The sequence below is a fragment of the Ruditapes philippinarum genome, unplaced genomic scaffold (assembly GCF_026571515.1).
Source record: "Ruditapes philippinarum isolate M1 unplaced genomic scaffold, ASM2657151v2 ctg370_1_1_1_1, whole genome shotgun sequence".
NCBI classification, from domain to species: domain Eukaryota; kingdom Metazoa; phylum Mollusca; class Bivalvia; order Venerida; family Veneridae; genus Ruditapes; species Ruditapes philippinarum.
The window spans coordinates 867495-889796 of NW_026852008.1; the positions used below are offsets into that span (position 1 = coordinate 867495).

Below are 22302 nucleotides of genomic sequence, written 5' to 3' on the forward strand. Positions count from 1 at the left end.
AAAATGGCATCTACAGTGCTATAATCTGCTTTAAACCCAAACTAGGCATCCGTAATTTTGTCATTTTCTACAGACCATTTCTTCAGCCTGTTATTTATAATCACTGTGAAAACTTAGCAAAACAACTTGTTATCGTAATTCTCCTTTAATTACTCGGGTCTGTTGAATCACCCTTTTTATGTAAAGGAATAATAATACCGGATGATCAACATTTTGGGAAAGATTTACTTTCAAGAATATAATTAAACAGCAATTGTAAAGGATTCACAATATCATTTATACATCATGTAAAGTATTCGTATAAGATGTTATCAGCAGAACAATCTTTATTACTACCTAAGCTTTTTGATGCTAGAACAATCTCTTCCACAGATATCAGTTTATCAAGTTCTTCAAATGTAGCATTGTTGCCTTCTGAGTTTAAGAAAGATTTTACAAAGTCATCGCAATCGTTATTAGTTTCACGTTAATCATGATTTATAGAAAGATTTTTAAAATGTTCATAAAAAGAGTCAACTGTTATTTCTTCACCCCGATTTCCTGGCGATTTCTGTTTAAACGTCTTCCAGAATTCACGTGGTGATTTATGTTTTATTGTATTTAGAGATTGGGCAAATGTTTCATCATAATTATTTTTACATTCACGACAATAATATTTATAGTCCATTTTCTTGATATAAACGTTCATTCTTTTCTCATCATTTGGGTTGATATTATATTCAAACATTGCCTTTTTAAACAATTCATGTTTTTCTTTGCACACTCCGTTATACCACTTTTGCCTGTTTTCGTCTGTACTGGTAAAATACACAGTTTTACTTTATGTGCAGCTTTCATAGTATTTCTTCCCATTTAAATGTAGAAAATCTGTGAATTTATTTACTAGTATATCGGGTACTTCTCCATTTGAAACATCATTTAACAAACTGTACTGTATACCTTAATAAAAATCACAGCTGTTTCAGTATTTTATCTATAAGTTGCTAATGTTATGTAGTTTCTACCGGAATGTATAGATATAATAATGTGTTATTTCAAACACAATGAACATTTTAAACTTCATTGTTGGACTTATGCATTAAATTTAAAACATTTGACGATGATTGACAACGTTAATTGAAAATAATCGCTGACATTGAAAACGTTAAGATACTTTGAAATCAATACAAATGTTTAAAAAAGTATTCTTACTTTATAAGACAGGGCAAAATTTATAACTTCGAAAACAAACTAGACAATTTAGAAAGACGGTATCCTATATATTTGTACTCGTAAGTATGCAAACTTTGCAAAATCGTGTAAAATAATATAATAAAACAAGGGCGATATAACTTCCAAAATGTGTTGATTGTGTTTAACTATGCATCAAATACTTTGCAAATGCTAAATTTTGCAAAATTGTCTTAATAATAAAGCAACAGTTTCTGGCTTCTAAATTCGTTGATTGTGTTTAACTGCGCATCGACTAGTTTATAGAACTATTACTATCCATGTAATAAATATCAAATATGTTATTTATTAACACGGACAATTTAAGAACGTCATAACCGCCCTAAAACATCCGGTATAAAAAGTCTTAATATGATGTTTTTTGCATAGCATTAGCTGGCTATTATCATTGAAACTGTTAAAATTTTAAGAGAATCATGAGAGAATATTTTGAATGTATCTGTTTATCATCGTTGTTGATTCTAATACTAAAGTTGATATAAAATTATATTGTGTATTACATATTTTCATATCAATAATTATCTACGTCAAGACAAAATATGTATAACATATGTAAATCCTAATTATTGGCAAAAGATATCTAGATTATACAATTCTACGACATTTCTAAATGCCCATAAAACATTAAAAACCGTTAAGACATAATCTCATAATCTAGAGATGTCCTTTAAGCATCAATGTAAACACTCGGTGTATCTAGTACAGCAATAAGCAGGAATTTTGTAAAATTAACTCCAACTATATGCAGCTATGGCATGAATGAGTAACACGTTTAGTAAATGGACCAAAATGTTTTAAAGTAAAATAAATGAATACGGCATACAGCTGCTGTTACAGTATTCTTTTTAAATAACATTACAAATATTTCTAGAAATATATTTATTTTGTGTTTTGTCGATATTTATAAGTGCAATAACGCATTTAAAACGTTATTGTTATAATATTCGGTATATCTAAGACATTTTCAAAACTACTTTTAGAAGCAGATAAAGTATGATTCAGGTTACTTTTATGAGGTAACCAGCGTTACATCGGTGCGTCATTCACAAACTTGGCGTTTCCTCGAAAAAAAATTGTCTCATATTGATTCTATCTAATATGACACAAGTACGTAGTTAAGTAAGTAAATGTCTCAGGTAAGCAAAATATCTTAAAATAGTGAATTATATACGTATTAATACATATTGACGAAACACAAAAGTCGCCTTCAATACGCTAGCCAGGTCATCATTCTCACGATTGATCATATTCCAGTTATGCTGATATAATGTCACAGTAGCCGTGTATGTTAATAAATATTTTTCTTTTAATTTGATTAACTACAAAATATATGGGTTCATGTACTTGCCATGAGTCTCGTTTCGGTCATACAATTGCACAAGTCTGCGTAACTCTGCGTTTCACATTTCTGCGTTTCTGGATATACACTGTAATAAGCAGTATTACTTGTGATGCAACCTTTAAGTTATGTACAATAAAAATATTATCTACTTTCGAGCAAAGGAACAACAAACAAAATCTACGATTAATACAAGCCTCTTATTATATTTATTTTCCATCATTTATTGCACATAGAATACTGTTGTTATTCCTAATACCATGTAGATCGTTTTCAATAGAATGTTTAAGTTAAATTAAATCTAATGTTCGGAACTCTTAACCTCTCATGCAATACATGGTTGAAATATTCCTTTATCGTTCTTTAAATTCATAATAGAAGTTTGTCATGTCATTAGCTCAGACAGAATCGATATTGATTACGTTTTCCCTATTTTATCAGAAAAGGCTCATGCAATAATGGGTTAAACCTCTCTGTTGCATTTGTCCGATGTTGTAAATTTGCTCCATCTTTAGTCAAGGAATAACAATAGGCAAAAACACCCCCAAAGAAAAAGTATATAAATATAAATTATAAATATTCATTTATATGTACGTATGAACACAGAAACTAGTGGTGTACGTGGTTATGCAATCTGCAAAACACGTCATTGTTTATTTATTTTCTTTTTTAATTGCAAAAAATATAATTCTGACGGTTTCCTGTGATAATTATCATGTTTTGCTTATTCATTACCAGTGATGAAATTTTTATACCTTGATAAATGCTTATACAGCATGTTTTCCACCTACACAAGAGCGAATGCTGGCTGACTTATACGGTGATTTTCCCATAAATAAACCAAAATTTATTTTCTCCTATATATAGAAAGTTTGCATCTTTGTCTCAAAGTCGTGTCATTTAAACGGAAACACAGATAGCATGATATTCTATTAAAGGATATGTAGAATATTAAAACGTTTGGTACAAACGAGGACACCAAAAAAAAATACACTAAATGATAATATTCAGATTATTTAATGTATTTTATATAAATATATATAAATAATTATAAATAATATATTTTTGTTAAATGATATATCCATATATATATATATATATATATATACGCCATACGAAATCAGAGTAGACAGACTGCAGTTTTCCGCATTATAACGATCAATACATTTCATCATTTTTTCCAACAAAATTGGAAAATTTGTTATACAAATTAGAGTTTTATGAATAAATAATACTTACCTGACATTACTATATCATGGGATTTCTCTCTCTTGATCCGCATAAAAGACTCATATCCGGAAGATAAACTTTTGACCTCTAGTAGGTAACTTCCGGTTGAAACCCATCTTTATCTGGCGAAAGTGTTCGCCAACAAAATACTAAATGACTAGTGGGGTAGGTCCCAGGGTGGGTAACATGTAATGTCAGGTAAGTATTATTTATTCATAAAACTCTAATTTGTAAAACAAATTTTCCAATTTTTTTACATAAATAAACTTACCCGACATTACTATAATATTATGGAATTAATTAGATTTTATAGCAGTAATGTAGGTGGTGGGAGTCATTTAACACATATTAATCTATAAATTCCCACCAAAGATCTTAGTAAAAAATACATTTGGATACATACATGCATATGTATTAATAAAAAATATTTCAAATATTTGATAATTTACTCACCACATAAGAGTAGAGTGAATGCAGCAAAAGACTTGATGAAGACTTCATAACAATATAATTCCCAATTCTCATAAATACCCCATGAAGTACAAGTACTTCTTTATGTACAAACACATCCTATACAAGTACTAATTTCAGTACATAAGTAAAAAAGTCATAACAACCCTGCGATCCGCAAGATAGGAGATACCACACATTATATTCAATATATACCCAGCTGTGTGCCATCACAGCTTCATGAAATCTACATTTACTGGCTTTAAGTAGTATTTAGTGAAAGTGGTCTCCCTTGACCAATCTGCCGCTTCCATTATCTGTTGAAGAGATGCACCTTTGAATAACGCCCATGAAGGTCCAATGCTACGTGTAGAATGTCCTCTAATTTTCCCAATAGATTTTTTCTCCTTTTTGTAACAAAATTTGATAATGTCCACTAACCATCTTGAAATTGTATGCGCTGTCACTGGTTTATGTGGTTTTTTCATAGATAAAAATAACTTGATAATATCTTGTCCATTTTCAGAAATACGAAAAGGTTCAGTTCTTTTTAAATAGTAAGTTAAACAACGTTTAGGGTTCAAAAACTTGTTTGGCAACGCAGGAACAAAAATGTTTTTACCACAATGATTTGGTCTATCCTGCTTAGATAACCCTGGTCTAATAAATGTAAGTCCATGTTTTTGAACATTAACAGAGCCTTCACCTAATTGTAAAGACTGTAGATCGCTGCAACGTCTAAAAGTTGTTATAGCCAGTAAAAAACAGGTTTTCCATGTTAAATACTTCAATGGTACATCTCTCAAAGGTTCAAATGGAGCTTTTTCCAGACATCCTAAAATGAAAAGAAGATTCCATTCAGGCACAAGTTTTTTAATCGGAGGACGTTCGTTAAAAACAGCTTTAAGAAGGCGAATAATAAAAGGATGTTGACCTATAGGAATATTCTCCACAGGTGCTAAAACTGATGATAGCATGGATCTGTATCCATTAATAGTGCGATATTGTAAGCCTTTTTCAAATAAATGTGTCAAAAAGTCTGCACAATCAGTTAAAGAGGCTGTATATGAATCAATTTGCCGTTCACAACACCAGCTACAAAATTGTCTGAACTTAGATTTATAGTCTTTTTGAGTACCATGTCTCCAGGATTTGGCCAAAAGTTTTCTTGCTTTTTCAGAAAGGTTTTTTGACATGAACTTTCGGTCGATAACAACCATGCAGTCAGACTCAACTTCTCTTGGTTGGTATGAAGAACCCTCCCCTTGCATTGTGTTAAAAGAGTCGGAATGCATGGAAGTCTCAATGGACATGCTATCAAGAGATTAAGTATCTGTGTGTACCAATGTTGTCTCGGCCACTGTGGAGCAATGAGAATCATAGTGCATCGGTATTTCTTCAAGTGACTGAGAACTTTGGGAATAAGAGGCAATGGCGGGAACGCATACACAAACATGTTCTGCCATGCAATTGACAGGGCATCCTGAGCAAAGGCTTGTGGATGGGGAATCCAAGAACAAAACAGGAGAGTTTTCTTGTTCTTGTGAGTGGCAAAAAGATCTATCATTGGTTGACCCCAAAGATTGAATATTTTCTCTACTACAGTACTGTTCAGAGACCACTCTGTTTCCCTTATTAGTTCCCGACTCAAAGTGTCTGCTAACACATTCTTTATACCCATTATATGAACTGCTTTTAACTTGATATTGTTCTTCAGAGCCAAATGCCATAAATCCCAAGTTATACTGTTCAGTTGAGCAGACCTTGTCCCCCCCCCTGATGGTTTATGTACTGACAAACTGTAGTATTGTCCGATTTGACCAGTACATTGCAACCCTTCAAGTGAGACAGGAACTGCTGAATACTGAACATCACTGCCATCATTTCCAGACAGTTTATGTGTAATAACTTCTGTGTTATGGTCCACTGACCCTGACAAGTTAGGTTGTCCATGTGACCACCCCAACCCCATTTGCCACTTGCATCTGTGGTCACTGTAACTGGAAAGGCATCTTTCAGAAAAGATTTGCCCCTTGCTATGTTTTGATCCAGTAACCACCAATTTAGATTTAAAATCAGCTGAGGAGTTAAAGGAACCACATGAGAAAGAACCATTCTGTGTGGACTCCAATGCTGAAGCAAATGCAGTTGAATTGGTCTCATGAACAACCTTGCATTCGGAATCATTTCTAGACAAGATGCAATTGTGCCCAATAAAATCAGATAATGTCTGGCTGTTGTTTGACCCGCCAGAATGTTTGACACAGATTTTTTTAACTTTTTTAATCTTTCTAGAGTTGGAGAGACACTGCCGTTTATCAAATCGAACTGAGCCCCTATGTAAGTCAACGACTGAACTGGTACTAATTGTGATTTGTTTTTGTTTACAATGAAACCTAGTCGATAAAGGAGACTGAGAACTAGTGCTCTGTTTTTTAGAAGAAAATCTTTCTTTTGATTTACCAGTAACCAATCGTCCAGGTAACTGGCAAGACGCACATTGAGCTTTCGTAGGTGGGCCACCACTACAGATATTACTTTGACAAAAACTCTTGGTGCACTTGTCGGACCGAAACAAAGTGTGCGAAACTGGTAAACAACACCTTTGTATTGAAAGCGGAGATATTGCCGATGACCCTTGAATATCTTTATGTGGAAATATGCGTCTTTTAAGTCTAGAGTGAGAGCCCAGTCTCCTTTCTCGACAAGGTTCAAAACTTTTGATAATGTGTCCATTTTGAAATGTTGTTTGTGGAGATACTCGTTGAGGGGTTTCAAGTTTATGACTGGTCTCAAATCCCCAGTCTTTTTTGTCACTAGAAACAACGTACTGTAAAAACCTGAATGAATTTTGTTGGGAGACACAATTTCTATAGCTTTTTTGTCTAAAAGATTGTTTATTTCTGTGTTTATAACAGTTTCGTCCTTTAAAGGAACTTTTGTAGGTTTTATACCCTGAAAAGGTGGTATTTTTAGAAACTCCAGTTTGTAACCGTGTTGGATTATTTCTAAAACCCATTTGTCTGTGGTTATTTTCTCCCATTCTGGAAGGAATAGTGAAAGTCTCCCCCCAACGGGTATCTCCGGCCATTTTGCAATTATACTTACAGAGTCATTTTCCATCTGATTTTGCCAATTTTCCTCTACCTGGAAAGGATGTTGATCGTCTTGGGTAACTACCAAAACTGCCCCTTGACTTATATGATGACTGCGGTCTGCTGTCAGTTTTATCTCTTGACAGTCTTGGGATACGAAAATTATCCCACTTAGAAGTAGAAGCTGACGGCCTGTCAAAAAATCTATCTGGAGTAGGTCTTTTACTCGAATCTGGTTGGGCACCCGAGAACTTCCTTTTAAAGCCAGACCTTTTAACATCTGGAATTAAATCGTCAATCTGTTTCTTTTTCTCTTTGCGAGCTTTTAACAAAGACTCTAAACCGGCACCAAACACACCCTCACCAGTTAAAGGTAAATTAGAAAATTCCAAATTGTCTGGTTGCTCAAAAAGAGCAGTATCTGTCATAGCTACCGATCTTCTGATAACATGGTGGAACGCCTCTGAACGACCTAACTGGTCAAGAGCCTTAGTTGACATGGCAAACACATCTTTAACATGTTGGGTTGCCTTCTCTTTATTGAAATCGTCTGATTCCAGAAACTGTAGAAAATTACCTAAGCTCTGTTGGATGTACATCTGTATAATTAAACCTAGACGAGCTGCTTGTTGCCCTTTGTAAGCAATTTTTTCTACCATTTTACAAGGCTGAGTAAATAAAGTCCTGCCTTTACTTTTAACAAAAGAGGCTGTTTCCAAAACGTTTAGTTAAGCAACATTCAACTAAAGAATCAAGAGGAGGCACCTGTAACCATTTTTCCGATTGACTGTCCACAGGAAAAAGATCAAAATTTCCTCAGAAAACGCTGACAGAAAATTTGGCTCTTTACATCTGTAACTGTTATTTAACACTTCGATTTGTGATGAATCTAACACCAAACCACCTTTTTTTCATTCTTCTTAACCAGGGCATCATCCCCAAACATGTCAATGAGACATTTCTTTTGCATATCTGATAAATGTTCTTCTCTTTGTGAAAGAGCACTTGCAGAATTTTCTAACTCAGAGTCTGATTTTTCAGTGTCATATTCACGTGGGGAAATTTGTCCATGACCCATAATAGAAACTTTGTCTTCTAAATCACTTTCATTATCGCTAAATAATCGTCTTTATGACGAATTTTGTACCGAAACTGTAGACTTATTTGTCAAGTCCCTAGAACTTCCCTCACGAGGGCGAGACTGTTCCTTATCTAACATTTTGTGTAACATGTCTTCAATAACAGAAAAACGTCTGCTCAATTCATTATACTTAGAATGTGTTTTCCCTTTTTCTTCTTACTTGACCTTGAATGGTGAGAAATTTCACTCGATCCACGAGGCGAGTGCAACGACGTGTTTGTCACGTCCGAACCACTATCCGTCTTCCGCCGATTTATTCGACGCCATAATCCAAACAGAAGTTGAACAAAAATAAACTAATAAAGTTACTATCTAAGTCGAAAGACTTTGAAAAGAGTCTAAAACACGGAGATGCGAACACTTTCGCAAGATAAGAGAAACTGAATCAAGCATGGGTTTCAACCGGAAGTGACCTACTAGAGGTCAAAAGTTTATCTTCCGGATATGAGTCTATTATGCGGATCAAGAGAGAGAAATCCCATATAGTAATGTCAGGTAAGTTTATTTATGAAATAAAATGTTGATCCACAGATGCGAATCATAATTTCTGCCAATACCACCCATCATGTTATCCAAAAGGGCCTTTCTTTGCTCTTTTACAATTCATTACAATGCATTTAACTGAACAAAACTAATGTAACCATTTTCGACATTTATTTACATAGAAATTCTATATTGTTTTCTTTACATTCATACAGTAAACATTTATGTTTTTGACGAATAAAATATTTAATTGAAATTATCACTTTAATCATAATTTAACTGTTGGTTAGAATTTCCTTCACAAACGGTATTTGTCAAGTAGCGAACTTTTTAGATTTGATTATTGAAATCAAATATAACAATCAGATGCCTGACTCTCAAAAGTATGCCGAAGAAAACGTCGGCAACCGACTTCAATCAAGACATTTCGTCTTATTTTTTCCACGAACGCGATTCTTTTCTTTATTATTCATAAAGCCTGGAAACGCTTGTTACACTTTAGTACGTAACTGATATTATTTCGGCGTCTTGCTGATCGTAACAAACAGCTGCGCAGGACATTTTCCGAGTTCATGGTAATATATCATAGTGGAAGGAAGTTCGTTAACCGACGGCTTTTTTCGTAATAAAGAATTATGTATAGAATTAAGAATGGCTGGATATGTTTATGTAAGACGTTCGTGGTGTTATTGATAGTTTTCACTGTAAACCACATTGAATTCACCAGAGCACAGTTCAGCCACCGCATCGTCCCTACACTCTACCTATTGAGCTGACTGGGTTGCTTTTATGTAAGACGTTCAAATATTTATCTTGCAATGTAGCTATTAAAAAATTATACGTTGTTTTAGATTGTCGTCTAATAACAATTATTGCAGAATGATGAAAATAAAAAAAGCAGCCAATTCAAACAGACATTGAGAAATGATAGTTACGTGTATTATGACGTTCACTAAGTAATTAAACAAGGTGCTCACTTGATTTACAAGAAAGATATTGTCCGACGGCTACATATAAATATAAATATGTTACAATAAAAGAACTCCCATTCAAAGATAAACTATTGCCAAGTACTAATAGACGCGTATGCAGCCTTAAGCATGTGTTAAATGTTGTTCATATATATTTTTCTTGATGAAAATATCAATTTATATGAACTACTTACCTGGTTTTTAGTACAAATAAATAATTAACAATCAACTTTAGTATGAAATAAGCCCGCACACGATTCAAGCACTAGCGTTAAACATTTAAATACGCATTTATTCTCCAATTTATCTTTGTTGTTTTTTTTAATACCAAGTTCATAGTCTATTGTTTTATCATTTCATAATAATGATAATAAGACATAATTTGCTAGTTTGCAAATTGCTGCATTATATTGGTATGACAATCATTGACATTTTTTTCGAGCAGAATAAAAACAAAATTATAATGAATTATATTAATGTAAATTTAGTACGACGATAAAGATCTATAATAACAAATGCGTAACGTAATAGTAATGATTTGTGTCGCCAACGCCTATTTGCTCTATCAAACTATAGCTCTAGAAAACTTTGATAAATCATAAGATGAAAGATTATAACCTTATATATGTATATTAGTATATGTATGATAAAGGGTGAGCGAAAACAACATCGAATGTGTGTTGAGTATATTTTTACAAAAAATATTATGGACTTGTACCTGGTGCATAATGATTTAAATAGAATTCTTGTATACATGACAGTAGATGAAAAAGAAAAGGGCATAATAAAAAATAATTCATCAATTAAGGAAAATTTTTAAACAAACGCATTATTTTTCATGATGGGTAATTTATTCCCATATATTTCTGAAGGATTAGTTAAAAATTGTCAAGAAAAATAACAACGGCTATGAATAACCTAATGGAGCTTTTCATTTTATAATATGTCTGAAAGTTCAAGTCCACATGTTATTCTTCTACTTTGCAATTATCTGTGCAGAGTGCTTGTACTATGTACGTAACAATTATGAGGATATTCCTATATGAAGATAAGAACCAAGTACTTACCACTTTTTTTTGTTTTTCGTTTATATTTTACATCTGTTCGCTTTGTTGAGGTGTGTGCAAGTTTAGCATTGCAATGACGTTTCTTAGACATGTATCTTACTCTTAAAAGTTTCTTTTTAGAATAAAACAACATTTTAATGAAGTTTTGGTCCTTTTACAGCCCTTGAATAGACATCCGCTGTTGTAAATATATATAATGTCGAGAGAAAAAATACCGAAAGTAAAAGGTAATCGGAATGCTTAAAAAAATGGACTTGCTTTGAACGATTTTTTTGTCAAATAGAGTACTTTATATTTTGCGGTTTTGCCCTAATCAGAGTCTGTATTTGGCATAGTATTGTATATTTTTATTGCATTTTTATTGAACACCTAGCTTCAATTAGTTTGCATGAACGTGTGTTTAAAATAGTATGCGTACTTTTATCTTTATTACTTCAAATATTTTGCGTTTATATGTATAACGTTGATTTCTATTAAACAATTGTATGAATTCAGTAACAAGATAACATCTAATTACATCTACTGGTGTAGGCGGTAATTTGTTCAGACAAGTACTACCATCCCCATTGTAATAATATCAACAATTGTGTGATAGTTATGCAGGCGTAAGTTGATTGGTACCAAAATAGATTTGGTTTCGAAATTCTCTCCTTTTAAAAGAGGCATTTTGTCAAATGATATTCTTTAGAAGTTTATCTTTTTTTCGTTCCCGTAATAGATATTAATAACCTAAATAAGTGAAATTAAATCCCCAAAATGAGGACATGTTTAACAATTTATATATTGTCTCGGTAATTATCCCCCGCCGATGGAATCGGGAGGGGGATATAGTTTTGGCGTTGTCCGTCCGTCCTTCCGTCCGTCCGTCCATCCGTCCGTCCGAATTTCGTTTCCGGAGTAGTTCTCTGCAACTAATGGCTGGAATTCAACGAAACTTTATGGGAATGTTGATCAGCATGTGAAGTTGTGCACCTGGGTATTTTCGTCTGGATATTTTTAGTATTTTTAGAGTTATTGCCCTTGACTTAGAATTTCGTTTCCGGATTAGTTCTCTTCAACTAATGGCTGGAATTCAACGAAACTTTATGGGAATGTTGATCAGCATGTGAAGTTGTGCACCTGGGTATTTTCGTATGGATATTTTTAGTATTTTTAGAGTTATTGCCCTTGACTTAGTAAAATTTTGTAATTTTCAACTTGTGTTGCATGTAACTCAAAAAGTATTTGACCTAGAGTCATGAAACTTTACAGGAATGTTGATCAGTATGTGTAGTTGTGCACCTGGGTATTTTCGTCTGGATATTTTTAGTAATTTTAGAGTTATTGCCCTTGACTTAGTAAAATTTTGTCATTTTCAACTTGTGTCGCATGTAACTCAAAAAGTATTTGACCTAGAGTCATGAAACTTTACAGGAATGTTGATCAGTATGTGTAGTTGTGCACCTGGGTATTTTCGTCTGGATATTTTTAGTAATTTTAGAGTTATTGCCCTTGACTTAGTAAAATTTTGCAATTTTCAACTTGTGTCGCATGTATCTCAAAAAGTATTTGACCTAGAGTCATGATACTTTACAGGAATGTTGATCAGCATGTGTAGTTGTGCACCTGGGTATTTTCGTCTGGATATTTTTAGTATTTTTAGAGTTATTGCCCTTGACTTAGAAAATGTTTGCAATTTTCAACATGTGTCGCATGTAACTCAAAAAGGATTTGACATAGAGTCATTAAACCTTATTGGAAAGTTGCTCAGCATATTTAGTTTGTTCCTGGGGTTTCGCTTGTGGATTTATCCAGTATTTGTAGAGTTATTTCCGTTGACTTAGTAAAAACTGTTTCATTATGTTGTTATTTGATCCTTGAGTGCTTGAGTTAGAATCGACCAACTTAACAGGAATAATGATCAACATCACTAAATTATAGGAATAATGATTCACCTCACTGTGAAGCTATGAACCTGGGACTTTGCATGTGGACTTTTTCAGTTTTGTTAGAGTTATTGCCCTTGAATTACAGTAGTATAAATTTGCAATTTTCAACTTGGGGTTTGCTTGGGGATTTATTCAGTATTTGTAAAGTTCTTGCCCTTTACTTAGTAAAAAGATTTTTAGTTTCAAAAAATATTTGACCTAGAGTCATAAGATTGACAGAACAGTGGCGCGGGTGGGGCACCCGTGTCCTATGGACACATTTCTAGTTTTTATTAAAGAAGAATTAAGATGATTTTTACAATAACATTTAAAAATATTTGAAAATTGTGAGATCCCTTTTTGATGCCTTGAAAATGGCAATGAAGTCTGGAGATTAAGATGTTTTTACATCTAGGTGAGCTATTGTGATCCCCCACCGTCCGTCGTCTTGCGTCGTCAGCAAATTCTTTAAACAACATCTCCTCAGAAACAAATGACTGCACAGCAACCAAACTTTACAGGAATGATCCTAGGGTGGTCCCCTGCCAAATTTGATCAAATGGTTCCGGTCTGTTCCATAAGTAGGTCACAGGGCCAGAAAAGGAGTTTCAAAAATGCAAAATTAAAATACTTGTCTGAAAGTACAAGGCCTAGAGCTTTGATATTTGGTATATGATATAACCTATAGGTCCTCTACCAAAATTGTTCAAATTTTAGCCCTGGGGGTCAAAATTGGCCCCAGTGGTCCAGGGGGTCATAGATTTTCCTTATATGTATATATAGTGAAAACTTAAAAATTCTTCTTGTTTGAAGGTACAAGGCTTCAAGTTCAAAGAATATTACAGTTTATGCCATGATTAATATATAAATAAAGCCTTATGTCTTCAGTTGTTGTGTTAATAATAACCAGTACTCGGCGGGGGATATAAATTCAACGAATTTGCTTGTTGATTATGTAATGGGAGACTTCAACGGGTGAACTATAAATGCGGCAGAAATTTAGTGAAGAGCAGCAGATGATTTGAAGCAGAAATATTTTAATTTTGCAAAGGCATTCTATCAAATTAAACTAATTGATTCAGCAATATTTACAAAATGACGTCATTTACACGATGATCTTTCTTTCGTTTTGCATTGTCTAAATAAAGGTAAACGTCGGCAATTATAGGTACAAGTATATGTAGAAATGAGTTTTTAAGAAGGAACATTCTTTATAGCGATAAAGTAATGACTGCACTAATATTCACAAAGGTAATACTGCTAATTTGAAAAGTAACCTGGTTGGTTTGAATGATTTCTAAGGTTAAATTGTTCTGTCATATGCCCGTCTGTTCGAGTATATCAATATCCGGTATCAAACTGTAATGGATAATTATGTCAGTCGAAAGTAGCATACCTTATTTGAATAGCATATCATTATAATATGGGTAAAACCAAATGCAAAACTAAGTTAAAGAGAACAATTTATTTTGTTTTATTAAAAGTTATATTGTCAGGTCTTGTGAAATGGAAATGTAATATTACATGGAAATAATTTAATATTTATGTGGCGTAAAACTGAACGCTAAGGAATAATCTGTATATAAAACATTGATTGCATTTACAAGATCGCTTCATTTAGAGTAGAAGAGTGGTTCGGTTTGACAAATAAAAATCACGATAGCATGAAACCAATCTTTTTCGACAAAACGATTCTCTGACAAGACATTTCAGATATAACGAATCAGCACATTTAATTACAACGAGTGTGACTTAAAATATAAAATACACAACAAAGTCTATTATGTCATTATGATGATATAATTTATCACAAGAGAGGACGACACTTATCTACATGCGAAGTTGCGAAGAACCATTGCTCTTTCATTTTCAAAATACGAATATTTTCTATTATTACTAAATTCAGAAACAAAGGTATAAGGGGTGAAGTTCATAATGTATTGGTTAAAATTGCTCATGTTTACACAAGTTATTCAAATCCCTCAACATGAACAAAGGGATGACTTTTATTTTTTACAAAACTGTACACGTTGATGTTCTTTTATAAAGAGACATTGAATAGACACAAAAGAGCTATAAAAGAGAACACTTTAGATCAGCTTGCCGTGCAAATTAGGTAAAATGTCTTTAAAAACATACAGAGACAATCATTATATTACTTCAAATTTTGTAGTTAATTATGTTTGACTATGCAGCTGCTGATTTATAAATCCTTCATTATCTATGCAATAACTATCAACATATATTTATCGTTATAAGGGAAAATTTAAGGACAGCACAACGTCCATTAAATTTGTAAACCGTGTGATTTAATGCATAACAAGGGCGTGTGAATTTTACATGGAATCGTGACACTTTGATCATATGTGAATCTTTGGACTGAGTTCTGAAGAAATTATTATTTTAACAGTTGTAAATGGCACATAAAGGTAATAAGGTAATAACTTTATTCTTTAAAAAATGAAATCTAAATCAAGGAATACGAGTCAAGTATATTACAATTTTTGTTTTATTATGGAGATGATTGCTAAGATAACGATAGGCAGTTTCATAAACCGCAATGCTTAAATATATACAGAAAGTAAACACAGCGTTTGGTTTTTGTTTTGATAAATATTAAGAATTTTTTGTTATCTAAACAGTGTTTATAAATAACTACTCGGGAATAATCCAGTGCTAATATCCTCATAAATTATGTAAATAATCATAACCTTTTGTTTTGCACAGCTGAAAAAAACTTAATAGATAAAAAGATATGTTTGCGCTTAATAACCATGCATTCTGGTAAATGATCATTCTGAATGACATTTGATAAGAATGCTGTTGTAACGATGGTTATACAGTATGTTTTATTTTAAATTCATTTTCGAATAAAATACAATACTGTAACAATATTTTTATTTAGTCAAGGTTACATATAATGTAACAACAGACAATTGACTAAAATATCATTATTGAACATATGTGGGTGTATTAAACGATGGTGTAATAATAGACATGAAAATATATTTCAAAACATCAGTTCATAAGAACAACGCGTCTTAGACCATTTTAGTCGTTTGATTCCAATTTGCGGAATAGTTTGACACTAATTTTACGTTGTGGCATTCTTGAAATGGCAACTAAATAATTATTTCACAAACGATGACAGTTGCCAATATGTGAAATCAATCATTGTAGCTTCCAATTATCCTAAAATAATTTATTTTCAGTGGTTAAGAAAATCAGAGGATAAAATCATCTAGTGTATATATGCAGATATACGTATGAAACAATAGAAGATATTGGTAAGTTAACTTGAATTAGAATTTCTATCATTATTCCTAAGCTTAAGAAATCTATATTTCGATTTATCAAAAAGTAGCGAACTGATCAATCTGATTTTAAGTGATCTTGCACATACTATGATATACAATATCTGGCGATTGCTTCTTACAAGGAATCAATTATTTACCTTGGTTTTTCAAAGCGTTCTTCTTGTGCTTCTAAAAAGTGGTTTATGACATTTAAGTAAGGCTGTAAATTGCCTCATTGTTTAGCAATAATATTTCGCTTTTTCTCCGACTTATAATTTTTCTACAAAGGTTTATGATTACCAACGAAGTCATGCTGTCTCAAAAAAGGTGATAGTTGAGTGGATCAATTTATTTGATTACAAGTAGATTACAAGAAAATCTGTCAATTACGTCGCTTCTTGTTCTAAGCCTTTGTTCCTACTAGTGTTTTTATGCTTTTTTTATTATTAAATGTTTTAATATTAACTAAATACAATGATTTCGTACGTCAGACAGGAAGTATTAATACATTATATCACTATCAAGGCCGTTTCTCATCTCATTGTGGGAGGTCATACACCTTTACCTGTTCATCGACTTTATAACATTTAGATAAGGTAATAGAACTTAATAACAATAAATTATGGGAAGAATAGATAATGGATAATACAATTGATATCTAATGGATAGTTTATACAATGATAGCATTCTAAACATTTTTGTCAGTGATCAAATCAGGAAATATATGTTGTGATTTGTAATGGAATAAGGCACAGTTCTAGCTCAGATGTGAAGCAATTTAATCTCGAAGGTCAAAAGCATGTCAACGATAAAATACAAATTGTTATACTATAACAAGATTCCATTTCCAGTCTAACATACTGATAAAAACGAAAATTGATAAAAAAATATGTTAAACTACATTACTGTATAAGTAATTTTCCTGTAGCCATTATATTTATTGACTTCATATCTGACGTAATAAGTCGTGTAAACATTGCAGAAGAGGTTATTTGATATGCGGTCGGTTCAGAAACGTTTGCATTGATCGTCACTGTTTTTTTTTTGTTTGTTTGTTTGTTTTTTGTTTGTTTTTTTTTTTTTTTGGGGGGGGGTTCATATTTTTATATATATATATATATATATATATATATATATATATATATATATAATATATATATATATATATATATTTGTTTGTTTGTTTTGTTTGCTTCATTTTATAATATTTGTTGGTTTCTTTTATAATTCACTCAGATGTAAACAAGTTGGGAAGAAAGAAAATGGCTTTGAAGGATAAGACAAAATGTCTCACTGTTGTGTTTGCATGAAGGAGGAGTATAAATAAACACTAATTCTAGATTGTACGTGTTTCAAAACTGTCTGACAGCTACAGGATAAATAGCAGGAAATACGGTTGTACTATGTTTCCCAGAATTGTATAACACATATATATATATGTATACTCAACTAACAGACAATCATATTCAACATTTTCATAAAATATTTGTTTGACAGTAAACAAAGGTACGGTTCTAAGCAATGATCAGTTTGTAAAGCATTGAATCGACATCACTACGCCATTAGGTAGAAAGTGATCCGTTTTCATGCTGAATCAAATGTAAAACCTTTAATTTAAGAAATAAAGAACTTTTGCACACATTTTAAACAGAAGATGTTATCTGATACATGCTGTTCGAAATGAAAGACAATGTTATCTATACGCTGGCAACTAACTTTACAGCTTTTGAAACAGGTGGTTTTTAACAAGGTACCTGCTTTACTTTAATTATTTTTTTCTGCATCAGTAAATCGAAAACAATGATTTCAAATTGAAGCGATCTGATTTAAATGTCTGGAAACTAATCATTTAATATCAGTAGTTAACGAAAGATTTATGGTGTGCAACTTTATGTGCTTATATTTAATTTCCATTATGTGATACTCATATGCGATGTGTATGTGTGTTTTGGTTCATAATATTTAACATAATTTTACATTTTCATATTATTGTTATCTAGATATTTTATTTTGCTTTTTAAATGCTTGAATCATTTTCTAAATTGATAATGCCTCTAACAGACGTATTTACAATATTAGAGTTTAAAGTTTGTAAGCAAAGAAAAATGTTCCTATTTCAAATTAAGATTTGGAGGATTTACTTCACTTAGTAGTATACAAGATATGTTTAGATATATCAGAGTTTTGTGAACACCTTGATGAGGTATATATTTAATTTAACGATTTTGTGAATATCTAGACATTGATGTAATATTCTTCAGGAACTGAAATTAACAAATAAAGTCTCTTTTAGCTTTTAGCAAGGTGTTACGATTTTATGTTAACCATACTGTGATAAATGTGGTCTATGTCTTTGGCATCCATAAATTATCACTATGTGAGTGAAGAAGTCAGAAGGTGCTGATCTGCAATCATTATTGCAATCAAACACCTTGTATAGGTTAGTGTTTAATAATATGTATTAACAAAAATAATTGGTCAAGCCTGCCGCAGGCAGGCGACCAATTATTTTTGTTAATGCATATTATTAAACATTAACCTATTTAATGATCAACAATATTTTTTTCAACCAAAAACAAGGCGTTTCTCTAAATTACTGATAGCTCCGCCCTTTCGTTCTACAAGTAAAAACTGTTGTCTACACCTTGTCAAGTTTCTAACATGTCACATTTAGATAAGCTAAATAAATGGCCCATCAGGCACATTTTTATTGAAATGTCACATAATTTATACCTTTATCTACAGTAAGACTGTCATGTTTCTATAAAATATCTGAAGAGAAAAACAATGCAATTAGGTAAAAGCAATGGAGTAAATGAAATGTGTATATCCCTTTAAAATAAATGGAAAATGTGAGAAAAATACATTAAAAATTATTTATTGATACAAATTCGTTATTAGCTTCAAGTTATTCACTAACATTTAAAATCCCTATTGATGTGCTTATTTGAAAAACAGTTCATTTCTTTTTTTCTGTGTATCAATTTAGGTTTACAGGTGGAGGGGGTCCATTTACAATGAGTTTTCCAGCCAAAAAAATGTAATCATTGTATTCTTAATATCAATTATTGTTAATGCAGTTCATTCATATCAAGTGAAAATAATGTTATGGAAAATATAAAGTTTAAAACACTCAGCAAGTTATAACAGACATTTTTCTTAGAGTTATAAGGATAATATAAAAAAGTAACTATGTAATCATTTGTCTCTGCGTGCCCAACATGTATTATCTATGTAATAAATCAATTAATTGTATCCTCACACCTGACCTTGCTAAAAAAATTTATGATGTTGGCATTGTTTTGCTAACCTTGACATTTTACAAATCAGAGTGTAAACTCCTCCCTAATATAATGCATTATTGAAATTTGTTAGACTGCGGTTAGACGACAGATTAAGTGAATTTTATTTAGTTAGTACACATTAACCAAAGTTAGACTAAGCAGAAATTTGAAAAATACTACAATGTGATTGGACAAAAAATAATGTTGATCATTAAATTGTATTGTGCAAAATAAATGAATCTGCTAGAAATTTATTGTTTGTAAAATTATCGTTTTACTGCAGATCATTGGTAACATAGAAAAACAGGATGTAACAAGTAAAGATTACTAATAATATCAGTTTGCTATTAACTATGATGTGAATGGTTATTTCATTATTTTGCTGTATTGTAATTATTACACGTTGACTTTCAATGAACATGTTTCTTTATTAAGAAAGAACAAACGAGTAAGGGTGCTACACTAATTAGTAGTCAGTGAGATAAATATTTTCAGAGTTTATCTAAACATTCGTGGAGATATTATCAAGCATGCTGGTACTGAAGAAATGACTTTATAATTGTAATAGGAAATTAATTTGACGAAATGTTTACTAGTTTTTTAGCCAAGGTATAATCTACGAATATTTTTACTTCAACGTTGAGAAGACCTTCGCAACTTGATCCCTTAATCCCTACTTAAATATTAAAATATGATGCATACTTCTTTTGGCAATATGCATCAAAAAGTTTCCTTATATTTAACAAAACAAATATCATAGTTGAGACTTCTTAACCAGGAGTATTGATTTTATTATAAATTGTGTCTTAAAGGTTTGCAAGTGGAGCAGGCGAGATAATTAAAAATACCCCCAAAAAAGATATATAGTAAAACTAATTAAACTTAATCTTCTGACGTAACTTCTTATTGTCTAGTTTCCAAAATATGCAGAGAAGGAAATGTGTTAACATTGTACAGAAAGTTTTGTAACAAAAAATTCAGGGAAGTGTTCGCTATTTATCACGTCTATTATTATCTGAACTTAAGGAATAAACGATTGTAAGATAGAAGAATTTGTAATGTCTGCGTAGTTAAAAAGTGTTGAGTTTAATGCTGCATTTAATCATTTTTTCAATATACGTTCTTTCATTGAAATAATTCAAATGGATTTAAGATCAAGCTAAGTATGTGTTTTTTTCTTCATTTTCTGAGACTTAAGTGTTGATGTAAAAAAAGTAATTGCACAAATTAACGAGGACAAGCCCAGATTTTAAACATTTCTTTTATCACATTCTTAGATATTGCAAAGTTAAGATTCAGTTTTCATTACGCCTGTATGTCTCAGTAAAACTTCTTTTAAACATGCGCACACACAGAAAACATCCGCTTTGGAAATATCAAATATACATTTTTTTTGTTACATAACTGTAATAAACAGTGTAAAAACATTGCTTAAATCAAATATAATAATTGTTGACTTTCGTTGGTGACGATTACTGAGATTATACAAAATGATAGCAACTTTTTATTGAAAAGTGTGCACCCTTTGCGAAATACACAGTAGTAATATTTAACTATAAGTAGCATCGGCTCATGTGCTGATAATATTTGCTATTTCCCTGTACCTAAATTATCTAAGATTTAGGATGAATGAAAATTGACACTATTTTTCTTTTTCCTGGAAAAAAAAAATTATATATGGCATGATCATATGGGACGAAAGTAACAAAAAATTTGTGAAATTACCTAAGCTTATGGGTTGGTATAAATATCAACTAACAATATTTAGGCAGATACATATATCATCATGGACTATATGTTTCAGTAATTTTTAAATTAAGCATTGTAAAGCATAGCTTCAAGACATATTTGTTCTACTATGTATTCAAAAATTAAGAATGAGCCCTAACTGAATAGAATAGAAATATGTTAGATACGAATGCGGCGTGTTTTCTTTCAGTTTTATTGAGAAATTGGGGAGAGGTGCCAGGTTTTATACATGTCCGTACAATTTCCATAACAGAAGGCGAAATACTGTCAAAGGAGGGGCGTGGCGTCATTTATGACTTAAAATCGTTTAACTTTGTGAATACTTACTTTTGTTATGTTAAACATGTTTACTTTGTGAACGTATTTCTTGTAGCTCTACAACTGGAAAACATGTTTTTTTAACTCTTTTTTCTGTATTCGAGGTTTTACATTTCAGTTGTATATACATTTATCTTGTCTCAGGTACAGAGTGTGCAAACCTGCTTATGTATTATATGCAATGGAAGATACGAAGCTGTGAATTTGTTCTGGTTTTCCATGTTAAGTCAGTTGTTTTAATCTATATGTAAACTTTTTTCAAGGCGGGAACCTTCAATTAAAAGCATAATATTTGCTGTGCACGGATACAGTCATAAATGCTAGACATACACTTTTGCATTTTCAAAATGAAATACTTTACGTGTCTGAAATTTTGGCAACGAACGACATCCATAGTTCAAGAGTCTATTTATGAATACCTTCCATGCACCATAGAACCGGCTAATGCAGTATTTGACATGACAATTTAAAATGACAAAGTTAAGAAACATACGCATATGTGATCATAAGTGTCGCAAATAGCGAGTGTATATATACAATTAAGTTATCGGAGTCAGTTGATGACCGGTTGAGGCAAGACTCCGTCGGAACCTGAAAGAACTCCGTCAGAATCCGTCGGAGTCGATACTTAAATATTTCATTGTATCACGAGTTTCATGCTATTTTCAGGTTAATTGTTACCTATATAAGGGAAATGAAAATTGGATACCAGAGGATTAGTTTGGGATTAGTTTAGTTGAGT

General features: G+C 32.0%; 1 protein-coding gene across 1 annotated transcript; it reads right to left on the bottom strand.

Moving 5' to 3' along the window:
* Positions 1 to 4393: 4393 nt before the first annotated feature.
* LOC132746496 (uncharacterized) lies at positions 4394 to 8048 on the bottom strand. The gene is made up of 2 exons (XM_060735679.1): positions 7358 to 8048; positions 4394 to 5084 (listed from the first exon to the last, which is right to left on the bottom strand). Exon 1 carries the CDS (start codon positions 8001 to 8003, stop codon positions 7362 to 7364), a length of 642 nt encoding a protein of 213 aa, XP_060591662.1. The 5' UTR covers positions 8004 to 8048; the 3' UTR covers positions 4394 to 5084; positions 7358 to 7361.
* Positions 8049 to 22302: the final 14254 nt, after the last annotated feature.